The 17814-nt window shown below is 40.2% G+C and overlaps 1 protein-coding gene across 1 annotated transcript in view; it reads left to right on the top strand.

Moving 5' to 3' along the window:
• LOC307030403 (anoctamin-9-like) overlaps positions 1–17814 on the top strand; it is a 112017-nt gene that overhangs the window by 41379 nt on the left and 52824 nt on the right. Inside the window, 6 exon segments of the mRNA XM_079666789.1 lie at positions 244–323; positions 7366–7500; positions 11923–12016; positions 15531–15591; positions 15729–15811; positions 17071–17175. Coding sequence (XP_079522915.1) covers positions 244–323; positions 7366–7500; positions 11923–12016; positions 15531–15591; positions 15729–15811; positions 17071–17175 — 558 coding nt within the window.

Raw genomic sequence — 17814 nt, 5'->3', positions numbered from 1 at the left:
ATGTTAGGTCCACCATCCACTTATAAAATAGCACTTTGCCCCTACTTACACCTAGCCTACATGCCGTGAGCTGATCATGCCCAGTGCCCAGTACATTAATGGGAAAGCCTACATTTTTGAGCACCCTCTATGAAACGTCAAGATACCCAACAGCACCCCCAAAAGAAAATCTCTGGCGCCGCCCATGTGTAATATTAATGTTACAAAGTGACGTATGTGCTGATATTTGACCATGGTTCACAGAGAAAGAAGCAGAAGCAGCTGAAGAAGAAGTGGGCTCGATGGTCGGGTCTGTTTACAGGACAACCAGTCAACGATGTCAAGTCAGTGTCTGTCTGTCTGTCTGTTTGTGTGTGTTACACTAATTATTGGAGCTTTGTAGGTGGAATTCTTTCCCATTCTTTCTTGATGTACACCTTCAGTTGCTCAATAGTCCACGGTCTCCGTTGTTGTATTTTGTGCTTCATAATGCACCCCACATGTTCAATGGAGACCGGTCTAGTACCCCCACTCTTTCACTACGGAGTCAAGCTGTTGTAACGTGTGCAGAATGTGGCTTGGCATTTAAAAAAAGTCTAAAACCTGTCTGTACCTTTCAACATTAATGGGCACGAACACCCCCCCCCCCACTATCAAAGATGCTGACTTTTCCTCTTTAGAGAGAGCGAGAGAGCGAGAGAGAACAAATTATGGAAACACATATTCCCAAGGCACTCCTTTATAATTATTAGGATAAATAAAAACAGATCTTTAAAATAAGATACAAAGGAACAAATAAAATAAGCAACATTTATTTTTTTATTGGCTATGGTAGGTTATTGGTTATGTTCATATACTTATTTGATTATTAAATTGCAAACCGATCTTTTTCATATGGGTGTTTTAGAGTTGTACCCCCTAGATCAGGTCTCTCGTAATTGTGTGCTCAAAGTAGGGCTGTCCCGAATACCATTTTTTGGGCTCCGGATATTCGGTGGTAATCAGCAGCGAATATTCGGTGCGGAGAGATTTATATTTTTTTTATAAAAGAAATTCCCAAAAAAAGGTTTCATAACACGCTCCGAATCCGAGACACCTGACAACACGCTGTTAAGCAGCAGCGCAGAAAGAGCATACTATTACGATTTATATGTATTTATTGTCTCAGTACTCGCAAACATTAAAACTAAATGTGTCCTCTGTAGGGTAACTGTAGGGTCTGCTGTATTGTTGAGGATGTTGATGGCTGGGATGCGTGGGGATGCAAACAAGTTATTATTAGGCTGAGCTACTCAACTTTATGCCATTGCCTTAGCCCCAGATGTTCCCACATTACTCCTATTATTTTCACTATTCGGATAAAATTAAAAAAACTAATATAAAAAAACAATTTGGTTGCTTGCAACTATTTTCCAAGCAAAAGTAAGTGAAGAGCAGAAGCAGCTGAAGAAGAAGTGGGCTCGATGGTCGGGTCTGTTTACAGGACAACCAGTCAACAATGTCGTGTGTGTGTGTGTGTGTGTGTGTGTGTGTGTGTGTGTGTGTGTGTGTGTGTGTGTGTGTGTGTGTGTGTGTGTGTGTGTGTGTGTGTGTGTGTGTGTGTGTGTGTGTGTGTGTGTGTGTGTGTGTGTGTGTGTGTGTGTGTGTGTGTGTGTGTGTGTGTGTGTGTGTGTGTGTGTGTGTGTGTGTGTGTGTGTGTGTGTGTGTGTGTGTGTGTGTGTGTGTGTGTGTGTGTGTGTGTGTGTGTGTGTCTAATTATTGGAGCTTTGTAGGTGGAATTCTTTCCCATTCTTTCTTGATGTACACCTTCAGTTGCTCAATAGTCCAGGGTCTCCGTTGTTGTATTTTGTGCTTCATAATGCACCCCACATGTTCAATGGAGACCAGTCTGGTACCCCCACTCTTTCACTACGGAGTCAAGCTGTTGTAACGTGTGCAGAATGTCGCTTGGCATTTAAAAAAAGTCTAAAACCTGTCTGTACCTTTCAACATTAATGGGCACGAACACCCCCCCCCCCCCCCCCAACTATCAAAGATGCTGGCTTTTCCTCTTTAGAGAGAGCGAGAGAGAACAAATTATGGAAACACATATTTTCAAGGCACTCCTTTATAATTATTAGGATAAATAAAAACAGATCTTTAAAATAAGATACAAAGGAACAAATAAAATAAGCTACATTTATTTTTTTATTGGCTATAGTAGGTTATTGGTTATGTTCATATACTTATTTGATTATTAAAATGCAAACCGATCTTTTTCATATGGGTGTTTTAGAGTTGTACCCCCGATAAGGTCTCTAGTAATTGTGTGCTCAAAGTAGGGCTGTCCCGAATACCATTTTTCGGGCTCCGGATATTCGGTGGTAATCAGCAGCGAATATTCGGTGCGGAGAGATTTGTATTTTTTTGTATAATTTTTTTTTCCTGAAAAAAGGTTTCATAACACGCTCCGAATCCGAGACACCTGACAACACGCTGTTAAGCAGCAGCGCAGAAAGAGCATACTATTACGATTTATATTTATGTATTGTCTCAGTACTCGCAAACATTAAAACTAAATGTGTCCTCTGTAGGGTAACTGTAGGGTCTGCTGTATTGTTGAGGATGTTGATGGCTGGGATGCGTGGGGATGCACACAAGTTATTATTAGGCTGAGCTACTCAACTTTATGCCATTGCCTTAGCCCCAGATGCTCCCACATTACTCCTATTATGTTCACTATTCGGATAAAATAAAAAAAAACTAATATAAAAAAACAATTTGGTTGCTTGCTTGCAACTATTTTCCAAGCAAAGTAAGTGCACGTTTTTATCATGTGTAACCTTACTGTTTAAACGGTGAATAAAGCAACTTCATCATGGCAACTTGACAACAGCTAAGCTAGGCTACTATTTACAGCATCCAGGTGACTTTTCAGAGTTGTAGTGCCACCGTGGTAGGCCAGTTTCTTATTGCATATTTGGCACATATTCTTCTTACCGTCGTCCGAGGTGAAGCGAGGTGAAGCGTGCCGTTTGCGTTCGTAACTGTGTGTGAACGCGATGTCAGGAGCACAGGCTGATATTTTATATATTTCCACATTTTAACAGTGCAATTCAAAAGTATAATTATAGTATAAGAATATGGCAATTCGCCTTTATTAATAGCATACATTTTGAAATATATATATATTTTTAAATAAAAATAAAAAAACGAATATCCGAATAACGAAATTGAAACCCGAATAGTTGGCCGACGAACGAATATTCGAATAGTCGAATATTTGGGTACAGCCCTAGCTCAAAGTGCACCAGGTTGAAGCATTTTACTTTAAAATGTTCAAACAAATCTTCCCGGCGGGGCATACCCCCGGACCCCCCTAGAGGATGTGACGTCCACCCCCCCAATTAAAAAATGTTCATACAATACTGAATACATTTTAAGCCATTTTGACGTATATTACCTATGTCAATAAGTTTCTGTTTTTGTAGTGTATTTGTCTTTTGTAGAGATTTTTCATTTAATCTTTATGTATAAAATCTCGCCTAAAATCTTGCCTAGGGCAGCAAATTTGCTAGAACCAGCCCTGGTACTTGGCCTCAAGAGCCTTTCTTGTGCTGGCAGACACATAGAAATAAATTGGCGGGGCACACTTCGCACGCACTAAAAAATTCCACGCGCTCCGCGCTCACATTATGCTGGGACCACGTGCCTTAGCACCGCTACTATGACTCCGTCCTATGGGAAACACTGCAATCGGAGTAAAACATTGAAGATATAACATTGTATTGTTTTCTTTTTACACTGACTCAGATATAATGAAAACACTACGTCAGTCGAAGCTCAGATTTGGTAAGGAAGAGACAGGACAGGCAGAGAGAGAGAAAGTGATGGAAGTCAGGGAGGAACTGCAGGTACAATCACACAAAAGAATGTAGGCTTAATAACCCCATCCATCTATCTATCCATCTATCTATATATCTATAACTTAGTCTTCATTTACAATATAGACAATAGGCATACATCTATTGCAGTTATGATGTCATAATAACATAAAATTGTATAAAACACAATTTGCTTACATCTTTGTTCTCTTTTGAGAATCAAACAAACAATTGAAATGAACTAAATTGCTGAATTGCTTTTAATTCACTGGCAGGAGCGACAAGTGAGGAGGAGCAAAAAGTGAACAACGAGGGAGAGATTGAACAAAGAGAAAGAGTAGAGGAAAGAGAGAGTAATGAACAGGAAGAAGACAGAGAGACTAAAGAAAATGGAAGAGAGGCTGCAGGTTATGGAAAGGAGAGAGACATGGAAAATGAATGTTGACAATTTGTTGTGATCATTTTTAGCCTCTTCTGCATGTCCTGATCATTAATAGTAACAATCAACTGATTTTTATGTATTACACTTTCAAAAATAATTGATGCTGCAGCCCACTGACATGGTTTGAAATCAATATATTATCCAATTTGTGACCCCCCACAGGACTTAAAAAGCACCTAACCAGATCATGAAAATCCCCCAAATCTATACCCCGGAATCCCCCTAGCATGTTTGGACCTCGGTATTTAGGAAATCCTGGATAAGTTCCGCTGACTCTCGAGTCACTCCGTCAGTATCAGCGATTCAGCGTCTGCTAGGTTAGCACAGTGAAGGAAATTCCCTTCATTCAGTCAGTCAGGATTTGCGAATCTGAGTCTGCTGTTGACTCGTGCATGATGAGTCTGGATCTCTGGATCTGCTACGGTTACGGCTCTGAGTCCGCACGAGTCTGCAGAAAGTTTCACTGATCCGCGTCCCCTGAGCCAAACGATAACTTCTGGTAGCTGTCCTACTTGCTAAAGACTGGGCAGATGGACTGGGGTACGTTGTAATGTTATTTTACATGTTATAAGGAGGGTAGCGAGTGACGCAATTTATAGTTTTAATTTGTACGTCACCAGGTGTAGGACTCAAAGGACGCGGGTTAATGGAGAGGGGAGACTCGTCAGTCCCAGGTCATTACTAGGATCCGGGTTAATGATCCGGATGAATCAGGACTCACCCATCTCTATTTCTGGGTGCTGTTGATATATGGCTTTGGATGGTAGAGTTTTAACCTTCACTTGTACACGTAGTGACAAACTGTGTTCACTGACAATGGTGTTCCAAGTGTTCCTGAGCAGCCCACGTGGTAATATCCTTTACAGGATGAGGTCGGTTTAAAATGCAGTGCTGGCTGAGGGGTCGAAGTTCACGGACATTCAATGTTGGTTTTCAACCCCCCCTTACGTGCAGAGATTTCTCCGGATTCCCTGAATCTTTTGATGACGTTATGGACTGTAGATGATGAAATCCCTAAATTCCTTGCAATTGTACATTGAGAAACATTATTCTTAAACTGTTGGACCTTTTGCTCACGCAGTTGTTCACAAATACCTCATTCACACCAACGCAACTCCGGTTCAAGCTCAAGCTAGAGCTTTTCTGCTTCAGAACCGGTTCTTCGGTTTAGCTCCGGCTCTTTTCACACTGCCCAGAGTCCGACTGGTGCTGCGTCATTGCGTCATGGTTTGCGTCATGACGTAACCGTTTGCGTGCCTGCTTCATAAAACCAAACCGCACGGAAACCCCTCACAGCAGCTGACACCGACAACAACAACAATGGCCGATTGTGCTCCAGCTTCCTCTGTACCTCTTCGGAAGACCAGATTCCCAGTAGGCAGCTGGTCTCTTCAGTGGACCACTGCTGCTTGTTAAGTTTCTCCATCGTTGTGTACAAACTGAATAAAACGCGGGCTTTTTATTGTTGTTCAGGAGTTGATCTGCCCCTGCCCCCGCCTCGACGTAAGCGTGATGTATGCTGTGCTTTTGCTCTAGCTGGACAATTTTTTGGTGCTTGAAACGAACCAGATTCCGGAGCCAAGAGGCTGCTCCGCTGCGGTGTGAAGAGGAAAATCCGGTGCTTTTCAAGCTCCAGCTCCGAACCGGCCCTGAAACACCGTTGGTGTGAATGAGGTAAAAGTGGTCAACTTCGCCCTACCTTGCTTGTGAACGACTGATTTCAGGGATGATCCTTTTATACCTAATCATGACACTCATCTGTTTCCAATCAACCTGTTTACCTGCAGAGGTGGCAAAAGTACACACTCTCTTTACTCAAGTAGAAGTATAGATACTTGTGTAAAAAAATACTTTGCTAAAAGTAGAAGTACTGATTCAACATTTTACTTAGGTAAAAGTACAGTCTCTGAAATGTACTCGCAGTAAAAAGTAACTTTTAAACTGGCTGTTTGTGCAAAACAAACTGAACCTTACATCATATTAATATAATATTAACATAATTGAAAAGGAGCTTAATTTCAACTTGTATTACTGCCATTCTGAATGTATTCAGTGTGAACAACAAAAACAAAGTACCTGTATTTGCTGTCGCCAACATTATGGATGGGTTCCTTTGCCTTTAATATAGGCCTAAACAAATCAAACTAAAATGATTATAGTGCATTTTTTGCGCCCACAAGTTCAAACCTCTCCCTTAAGTAAGGCCATGGATGCGTCTTACTGGTGGTCTGATGAATCGCCTCTGTCGATGTCATCTTCATTTTCAGTCCTGTCGCTGACTGTACTAGCGTTACTCTTGGACATTATGCCGTTACACCTTTCTCCCGTCTCTGGGAAGCTGTTTCGTCATACGTCTTTTACGTTGTTTTCGTCTGTCGGGCATGATCTGCACACCATGGCTCGTCTTCTCCATTTGTCACATCCATTTCGTTTTAAATCAGTCTTGATGTCGGGGAAGGCCCGCAATGATGCAAAATAAAAATAATTCGTAATTCACCTCACATGCATTAAAACAAAAGTAACAAGCCTGTTATGAAAATGTAAGAAGTAGAAAGTACAGATATTTGTGTGTAAAATGTAGGAAGTAAAAAGTAAAATACAGATACCTGAAAAATCTACTTAATTACTTTGTTACTTCCCACCTCTGTTCCAAGGTTCCAAACAGGAGTTTTTTCTGCATTCCTCAACTTTCCCAGTCTTTTGTTGCCCCTGTCCCAGCTTTTTTGTACGTGTTGCAGGAATCACATTTTGTGGTGTTTTATGTAGATAATGTTATTGATTCGTAAAATGTGTGAAAATCGAGAAAGGGCACGTCTCTAAAAGTGTCATTGAAAATTATTGAGATTTGAATTTGATAACCTTGGAGATAAGGGACTCGATCAGATATTCCCAGTAAACCCTCACTACTTGTTAAACCTGACAAGAGACCTGTTAACAAACATTCATCAAAATGTATTTTGGTTATGAAAAATATCTGTGATTAAACACTGTACACCAATAAAAGTCCCAGGTGAGCAAACACTTTTTATAGTCGCCAATGTTTTTTTACTTCATGTCTGCCTGTGTGTTTCCTCCCTGCAGGAATTACTTCGGAGAGAAAGTGGCTTTGTACTACCTGTGGCTGGGCTGGTATACCAAACTGCTGGTCCCGGCTGCTGCTCTGGGCGTGGTCATTTTCCTTTATGGACTTATCTTTTTCAACTCCAACCCTCTAATGTGAGTCAGAAGGTAATATTATCTGGTAAATGAACTTAAACGTGGGAAACACTGGTCTTTTTTGGTCGTACACTTTAAGGATTTTTTTAAATTTGGAATATTTTGGACATCTGTAGTTGTTGTAAATCACTCCATGTAATTATTTCTGATCTGCGTGTGGGAAAGTTTAGACCAATCAATCTATCAATAAACAACCAAATTAAATTTTTATACTCCTGAAATATTGGCAGAGACACAAACACTCATGCCCCAGATGTTGAGTTATAGTCTAGCAGGAAGGGCCCTTGTGTTTTGTTCTACCTCGGATAGGGGTATTTCAAAATCTAACTATGATTTTTCTTATCTTTAGGGTCTCCCATTAATGAAATTGATTGTTGTCAAATTTTATTTTGGGGGAAAAAACGTTGTATTGGTTCTTTAGAACTACCCCAATCCCTGAAAAAGAGCCAAATTAGACCAGGCCGAATATGGGAACGGTGACAGAAAAGCCCATAACTTGAGAATGACCACTCTTTTCCTCTTCAGATTAGCTGAGGTATGAACCAGGTTGCTGTCCTACTTCACCAATTATGTACCTAAAAGAATACTGAATTATAGTCCTGTAAACTTAGCTATAGTTAAGACGGAAGTTGTACTTTTTGGTGATAGGAACATAGGACTCAATCACTTTTCTCAGAGATATGTCCCCATCAACACCATACGTGAGAAAATTGGAAAAGACATGTCTAACTGTCTACCAGCATGTCGTGCACTCACTGGCTGTGGCACAACAAGTAGTTTGTACAGAATAGGAAAGACAACAGCATTCACCAAATCAAGACCCATCTCAGTGAGCTCAAATATCTGGCCCATTGTGGACTCTCTTCCAGCTTGGAAGAGTCTTTGCCAGTCGCAAGAGAATTTGCGCTTCTATGGAAAAAAGGAAATTGGACTGATGTGCACAAACTTGGATGAACTGAGGTTCATAATTGCATCAACAACAGATGCAGCCTCGGAAAATCTGCCGCCAACAGAGGATGCATTTCAACAACATGTAAAGAGCAATGTTTCAGACAGCGATATGGTGTCACAGGCCGAACCCAAACCCTTGTTATGGAGTCCTGTAGGCAAGGGGTGGATTGTCAGAGATGGGGCCATTCAACCAGTGCTATTTACAAAAAACCCCAGCACCTACAGAAGTGAGAGACATTACTCACTTGTATTACAAAGATGCAAAGTGTGGAGAGAGTGGAAAGTGCCAGTGCCTCTCTGTTGGCCTTCCCTGTACGGGGTTCTGCACCTGCTGTGCAGATTGTCAACATGTGTCCCCTAACGTTTCTGAGGAACCTGACATTTAACATTATATTCTAGTATCTATATACTTGACCTCTCACAGAATTATTTGATGAATTGTATACTGTACTTTGAATTAAGGTTCCAGTTTCAATAAAACCTGTACTATTTACACCTTTCTTTTAGAGGCTTGCAATTTAGAACTAATACACTTTATTTTATTGGGTTACTCTTATTCTGACTATTTTGTGATGTAGGTCACCTACCTGGTATTTCCCTCTCCAAATATGATGACCATCAGAGTGAGCATTCTTAACTTATAGGCTATTATGCCATCATGTTTTGGGACATGAATTTATAGAGAGTACGTGAGTGCATTCAAAAGTGGAAGAGAAAGGAATGAAAAGTGAACGTCGAATGTCCCCCGACAGTGGAAGTCTTTAGCAGCATATATCTAGGGACTGGTTCAAGGCAAGCCTGAGCCGGCCCTAACTATAAGCTTTATCAAAAAGGAAAAGTCTTTAGCCTACTCCTAAATGTGGAGAGGGTGTCGGCCGCCCGGACACAAACTGGAATAACCATTCCTAGAATGCAGGGATATAATGGGTATAATGACAAGGACAAATTATGATCAAAGATAAAGCCGAGACTCCTTACAGTGGTGCTGGAGGCCAAGTTAATGCCATCCAGAGTAAGTTTAGTGACTTTTTAACCTAATCTATACTTAAGCCACTGAGGGATTGGAGCGGGAGAACTTTGTGAATGCTCCATCTTGTGTTCAATGGCAGAACTGCATGTTACATCAGGGTGTCCGCGGGGTCTTAAAAAGTATTAAAAGTTGATAAATCAATTTAGTGAAAATTAAGGCTTTTAAAAAGTATTAAAAAGTATTAAACGGCATTTTCCAAGGTATTAAGAAGTCCCACAGCAACGACAACATGAAACACCCTTTAATTTACTGAAACGACATGTCTGGAAACCCCCTCAAGGCGGCCCCATGCATAGCGCGCCGTAAAATGCTGCTTCTTATTTTAAGTTTCGTTGCCTTGCTCCGCTCTGTGGGGGGGTCCCAAGGTGGGTAGACCGGCATACGCAACGCTCTGGGGGTCCAACGGCTCCGTGTGTAAGCCCTATATGATCATTTTCTGATTACGATGAAATAGCCCGCCTCCCTCTCCCCACGTCTCCTGCTGCTGCTGGGCTGTCAGAAGAGGGGGAGGAAAAGAGAGGAAGTCACCGTTTATTAAATATTATTATACAGAGAACAGAGTCGTCATCAATTTGTTTAAAGCTCAATAAATAACAAAGAAGACCTCTGACCGGCACTTTTCTAATTTTGTACGGAAGATTTAAACTTTAATGGACATGTTGACCGGCGGAACATTTTTTTTTACGGAAACTCTGCCGCACGGTCCCCTCGTTCCTTGGAAGAGGCGGAGAGGTGGGTGTTTTTCATCTGCTGGTGGACTACCTGAGAGATATACAGCAGGAGAACACGCCGTCCACCGCGGAGAATAAATAGAAGGGCAACCATGGCAACCATGTTCCGGGGTCTTCTTCGCTGCTTTTGGTGTATTTTGTGGCGGCAGCAGCGCCACTTACAGGCCTGACATATGTACTACATCATTTCCAGCATTTGCAGCGGTCTAGTGTGAACGGACATATTAATGAATCGAATGCGTGTGAACGGAAGACTTTTTTGCGTTTGCGTATGCGTTTTACCGTATGCGTCCTCGTGGGGCCGGAGTCTAAGCCAAGCTATATCCGGTCACAGGGATCTGCTATTTTAAAGTAAAGTCAACACATATAGACCCTAATATAGTCTATATTAAGAACGAGAAAAGTCTTAACATATATATCCTTTTTTGTAAACATATGACAAATGTGTGAGGGTGATGACGTCAGAGCATCGTCCTATGTGCCAGTGCTTAGCCCCGGACAGCCCCAGCCCAATTTAACCCCTGGGTATTTGTGAGGGAGCTCCTATGGCATTACCCCGCTGAAGCTCACCAAAGTTTGATATAATTCATAGTTCAAAGTTTTGTCAATTGTTTTGTTTATTGGTCAAATACTGGTTTCTAATGGTTTCTGATGAGTTTTAGTGGAATGAAAGAGCACAGAGTACAGAAGCAACAAAGCAGCATACTGCATTAAACCTGACCTTCACAGAGAGGTTGAAGTTCATGTGGAAAGGAGGCTTCAGTAGTCTGTCTGCACTCTGTTTAGTTGTGCTATCTTACAATCAATATAGTCAATGTGAGGTAAAGTGTGTCGCCAATGTAACCGGTTAGAACTCAAAGTTGCGATGAGGTCTTAAAATGTATGGAAAGGGTCTTAAAAAAGGTCTTAAAAGGTATTAAATTTGACTTCAGGATTCCTGCATATACCCTGTACATTAAACTTGTGCTGATAAAAACAAAAACAAAGACACATGCATTGTGGCTCCAACAGTAAGTATATCTTTAGATAGTCTGTTTCAGAGTTCACAATAACTTCAGTTGTCTGTTTTTAACATTACATAATTTAAGTTTTTAAGTCCTTGAGGTATTATTGAATTGTATTTAGTTGATTGGTTTCATCAGGCTTGATTGATAAATATAATTGAGTATTATCCGCATACAAACAAAATGTAACAGTGATTCCTTATAATATTGCCTAACAGAAGAATATACAAGTTGAAAAGAATAGTACAGAGCCCTGTGGCACTCCATGACCAACTTTAGTTTGCATGGAAGATTCATCGTTAACACGTACAAACTGAGGTAGTACAGATAAAAAGGACTTAAACCAGCTTAGTGTGGTAAAATGTATGTGGTCAGACTAATAAGTTCAATTTCAATGCCCTACCCCAGTTCAAGTTGTATTGTCTTAACTGTAGGTTGGTTTGGGTAGGTCTCATGAATTTCATCACCCCTTTCAAATAAAAAAAATTGACCAACACCACAGGTTCTCCTAAATTACCTTCATTGGCCACTTTGGAACTAATGTGATTTTGAGACTGGTTGTTGCATGAGGTCCAAATGTCTCTAAGTCTATGTGATGAGTGACAACAACACTTTCTGTTACCTAAGTTTGTTCTGAAAAAAGAATCTTCTGAATGACATTTTATTCTGAAAACCCTTTAGACTTTGACTCTCTGTGTGTCCTTAGTATGGAAGTGTGCCAGTCCAGCATCATTATGTGTCCTCGCTGTGATAAGAGGTGTGTCGTGTGGCAGCTGTCAGACACCTGCACCTACGCTAAGGTAAGCTCTTCTTATGTCATGTTATTCTGTTGATTTGATCACTCACATTGGAAAGAGCAATGGTAAGGACCACACAACTTGATCCGTTGTTTACATTGCAAGTTGTGCTCCTTTTATGCTACACAATGCAAATCTTCAATTATTTTATGGTAGGGTGTGGAGGATGACAGTGGAGGAGCTGTGTTTTATGCCAGATGGTATTATGCTGAACAGTAGGCGGGCGTTTGGTGTCTTCTTAGTTGGCTCTGTGCAGACACTTCACCACACTAATCTAATCTTGTAAACAGAATAATCATGGGAGATATTAACCCATGCTGGATTTGCATGAACAAAATATGTAGTTTTTTTTTACTGAAATGTGTATGTGTGAAGATGACATTGGATGTATCCAAAAACATCATTAAAAGTTTGGTGGAAAGTATTTCATGTGACGTGAGGCACAATCTACAGGAAGACGGGCAGATAAGTTGCACTCTGCCTTAGGTTTTCGCAAATTACATGTGCTGTAAGTGTGTCCTGCGTCTTGTCTTCTGTGTGTGTGTGTGTGTGTGTGTGTGTGTTTGTGTCATATGTGTGTGTACTGTATGGCATATGTGTGTGTACTGTATGGCATATGTGTGTGTACTGTATGGCATATGTGTGTAACCTGCTCCCTCTTCTGTCCTTGTGATTACTTGTGAGATTGGGTCAGATCTTATCAAGCCGACCGGCCTTCACGAGTCAGTCTTGTGTAATGAGTGTTGAGCTATTGCTTTGTGAAGAAGAGGTGTGTCAGGACTTCACTTACTCCTGCTTTTGGGAAAAGCCTTATATGTGATTTTTTTGTACCATATTTATGCTCTTCCTACTTTATGAGCAATATCATGATTAGGCCTGCCCTCGACTGAAGGCTTTTTCTAGTCGACCAATAGTCGTCAATTCAGGCGATAACTTGACTAATCGTCGCATGTATATTCTCAAATGGCAAAAAGTTAACCTCTATTCTCCCCAAGATGTGTACTGTTCAAGGGACTGACATTGAAAGGGTCACTACATATGAATACCTAGGTTTTACTATTGATCAAAACTTATCTTTCAAGTAACACACTAAAAATGTTGTTTCAAAGCTAAAACAAAAAGTAAGTTTCTTTTTCAGAAACAAATCCTGTTTCAAATCAAATCGAATCAGGTTTTATTTATATAGCAAATTTATAAACGATTTTTGGTCAAGCCAAAGTGCTGTACATATAATAAAAATAGCTTGAGAAACTGTTTCTCCTTTCAGACAAGGAAACATTTGATCTCTACAACGTTTTTACCTGTATTGGATTATGGTGATCTGCTTTACATGAATGCCTCTGAACAGTGCCTAAAGAGCTTGGATACAGTGTACCATTGTGCATTGCATGTTACTTTGTATGCTGCTGCTAATTGGCCGTCTTTGTCTGCACACAGACTTTCCCATTGGTAGGGTTTTATATATAAATCTCTGCTATGGCTGGTTCCCTCTTATATTTGCACATACAGTGGGGCAAAAAAGTATTTAGTCAGCCACCAATTGTGCAAGTTCTCCCACTTAAAAAGACGAGAGAGGCCTGTAATTTTCATCCTAGGTACACTTCAACTATGAGAGACAGAATGGGGGGAAAGAATCCAGGAAATCACATTATAGGATTTTTAATGAATTAATTGGTAAATTCCTCGGTAAAATAAGTATTTGGTCACCTACAAACAAACACGATTTCTGGCTCTCACAGACCTGTAACTTATTTAAGAGCCTCCTCTGTCCTCCACTTGTTAACTGTATTAATGGCACCTGTTTGAACTTGTTTTCAATATAAAAGACACCTGTCCACAACCTCAAACAGTCACACTCCAAACTCCACTAGGGCCAAGACCAAAGAGCTGTCAAAGGACACCAGAAACAAAATTGTAGACCTGCACCAGGCTGGGAAGACTGAATCTGCAATAGGTAAGCAGCTTGGTGTGAAGAAATCAACTGTGGGAGCAATTATTAGAAAATGGAAGACATACAAGACCACTGATAATCTCCCTCGATCTGGGGCTCCACGCAAGATCTCACCCCGTGGGATCAAAATTATCACAAGAACAGTGAGCAAAAATCCCAGAACAACACGGGGGGACCTAGTCAATGACCTGCAGAGAGCTGGGACCAAAGTAACAAAGGCTACCATAAGTAACACACTACGCCGCCAGGGACTCAAATCCTGCAGTGCCAGACGTGTCCCCCTGCTTAAGCCAGTACATGTCCAGGCCCGTCTGACATTTTTGCTAGAGAGCATTTAGATGATCCAGAAGAGGATTGGGAGAATGTCATATGGTCAGATGAAACCAAAATATAACTTTTTGGTAAAAACTCAACTAGACATGTTTGAAGAAGAAAGAATGCTGAGTTGCATCCAAAGAACACCATACCTACTGTGAAACATGGGGGTGGAAACATCATGCTTTGGGGCTGTTTTTCTGCAAAGGGACCAGGACGACTGATCCGTGTAAGGAAAGAATGAATGGGGCCATGTATCGTGAGATTTTGAGTGACAACCTCCTTCCATCAGCAAGGGCATTGAAGATGAAACGTGGCTGGGTCTTTCAACATGATAATGATCCCGAACACACCGCCCGGGCAATGAAGGAGTGGCTTCGTAAGAAGCATTTCAAGGTCCTGAAGTGGCCTAGCCAGTCTCCAGATCTCAACCCCATAGAAAATCTTTGGAGGGAGTTGAAAGTCCGTGTTGCCCAGCGACAGCCCCCAAAACATCACTGCTCTAGAGTAGATCTGCATGGAGGAATGGGCCAAAATACCAGCAACAGTGTGTGAAAACCTTGTGAAGACTTACAGAAAACGTTTGACCTCTGTCATTGCCAACAAAGGGTATATAACAAAGTATTGAGATGAACTTTTGTTATTGACCAAAGACTTATTTTCCACCATAATTTGTAAATAAATTCTTTAAAAATCAGACAATGTGATTTTCTGGATTGCTTTTTCTTATTTTGTCTCTCATAGTTGGGGTATACCTAGGATGAAAATTACAGGCCTCATCTTTTTAAGTGGGAGAACTTGCACAATTATTAATTTTAGTGTGTGTGTGTGTGTGTGTGTGTGTGGCGAGGACACATTGAGCCTTTATGTCTAGTTTCTATCATTGATATCTGAATATAACAACCCAATAAATACTACACATCAAATGGAAAAATATGGGGATAATTACGATTATTATTAAGATGTTATGAAATGGATGTGGAGGAGATTTGTTTCCTGTGGAGTTTGCATGTCACCTTGAGGAGCTCGTCCTTTACTGGCTCAGAAAGATCCACACTTTGGATTTCCTGCCTGAAAAAATTCACTCAAAGACCAGGCACAGCCCTGAATGAAGTCTGAGAGGACTGCATATTTTTTTTTCTCCGACAAATAGACTAATGAAAAATGTGTCGACTAAGACTTTTTTTGTCGACTAACGTTTAGTCGACTAATTGGGGCAGCCCTTATCATTAAGTGTTTATATCCACACAGGTTAGCCACCTGTTTGACAATGAAGGAACTGTGGCTTTTGCTATGTGCATGGCAATCTGGGGTGAGTTTCTAATTAGATTTCATTCAATGTATTATGATACCTAACCCAATGTTTTTTACTATTAAGTCTTATCTAAAATGCTCTGCTCTTATATATAATCTAACATGTTCCCTCTTTAACTGGTTGACTCTTTTCAGCCACTCTGTTCCTAGAGCTGTGGAAGAGACACCGAGCCAGACATGTTTCTCAGTGGAAGGTCTACGACTGGTGTGAGGAGGAGGTACACAAGTCACATTTAAATCTAGATCCTGTGTGTGGTTATCTGTAGTGTTCTGTTTCATTTAATAATACATTTTAGATGTTTTTGTAATGATAGTTTATTAAATCTAAACCAATTGGCATAGGCAATTGTTTTAGACGAAATGAGCATCCATAATTAGTGAATCAGTTTAACGAGAAGAGAACTAGGGTTGTGTAATCTGCAGACATTATTGGAGAAAGAATGTTTGAGACATTTGACAAATCCTAAACGTAGAAAATGAATAATAATGGTCCCTAAAAGGACCCCTGTGGGACCCTTGGCTTTGCTCGAATTAAAACCCTTACCACAAACAAATTGTCTTCTGTGGGAAACACAATATTTCAGCCATTTGTACGTAGTATATGGAAACCATATTCATGCAACTCTTCGGTGTGTGTACATTGCATTGGAATCTACATGAAAAACAATCCTATGTAAATGTTTATATTGTTGAAAAACATGACCAACTACATATGGGTCTAAAGTTATTAAGGCAACATGGATCATCACTTTTAAACAATGGAACGCCCGTTTACAATGAACATATGTGAGCAAGTGGCTGCATAACAGAATGCTTCACCTGTGCAGAAATATTGTCGTGACCAGTTGAAGATAATTTTTGTTAATCTATTATGTCACTTATTTCTTGGACATTAGGGGGTTAAAGAGAATAAATGGTCGGAACATTTCTTGGAATAAACTCTAGTGGATTGCATTGACAAGCTGCTATTTTGGGAGATAACTCTTGACCAAAGAAGTCAAACAGAAACCCACGACTTTAAGTCGAAAGAATAATTATTTGAAGTCTACACAGTATTCTGCTAATTTGCAGTAAAGAGTATAGACAATATTAGATTAGATAAGATTAGATTAAATATATCCCGAATAAAATGTCAAAAAGACGCACATTCGATGCACACACGGAGAGTTGCTGCAACAGGCTTTGTAGAGTAAAGTGTATCCAAAATATGAAGTATAATATGCAGTCAAAAATTGCTTGCGCTAAGTACCTTTACCCTCATCCAAGCAATATATTTAACATACAAGGACAGACAACCGACTCCAAATATTTAGTGTTAGAAAGAAACAGCAGAGCCAATTGTTCACTTATCACAGTATTATTGGATATTGAATTACTGTTGTCTGGAACAAATCTGATTATTGTTATTTTAGATACGTTTCAGTTGACACCATTTTGTGTAAATTATTATTTGTGGGTTTTGTGTGTGTTTTGACAGGAAGAACTCATTCTTGAAATAGTCAATGACCCAAACTGTAAACCCAATCAGTTCAGACACTCCTACCTGCGCAGCACCTTGGTCCTCTTCTTGGTTACTGTCATGGTAAGAGAAACACATACACACACAAAAACACTTTCTATTTTTCAATAGAAATAGTGGCGGAACACTGCATCAACAGATTGACAAATTAAGACTGTATAAGACATGATTTTACCATCTTTATGCAACTCTCCTGCTATCTACAAATCATGTGTATGTATGATATGTACCCTAAAAGTCTAGAGTAGGACTCAATAGTGTCCATTAAGTTTGGTACAGGAGTCACCAGATCTTAAATGTCATTTGCATACAGTAGTAGCCTGTGTTCCTTCCTGATCCTAACAGCTAATGTTTCTGAAAGAAAATGATAAACATTAAGGGGTTCAAAGAACACCCTTGACAAGTCCAACTAGACAAGCTGAAAAAGTGAGAACTAACCCTGTTGGTTATCACTATAGACTTTGTTCCTTTAAATATTATATCAAATTATATGGGTCTGCTCTGTCTCTATCTCCGTGAGAAGTTAGAGATATTAAAGCATCATTAAATGTTGGTGGCAAAAGCCTCTTGATAAACCTGCAAAACCAGAGCCAAGATTTCCAAATATTCCTCATAATATTCCACTGTAAACCCATCTTCCCCTAGTAATTTACCAGTTTTCGTTTTTAAATGTGCTCTTCTTATTTCACCCTCAATTATTGG

The sequence above is a fragment of the Notothenia rossii genome (assembly GCF_949606895.1).
Source record: "Notothenia rossii genome assembly, chromosome: 2".
Classification (NCBI taxonomy): Eukaryota; Metazoa; Chordata; class Actinopteri; order Perciformes; family Nototheniidae; genus Notothenia; species Notothenia rossii.
Note: the sequence above shows the minus strand (reverse complement) of the source record. Positions and strands in the feature narration are given on the sequence as shown.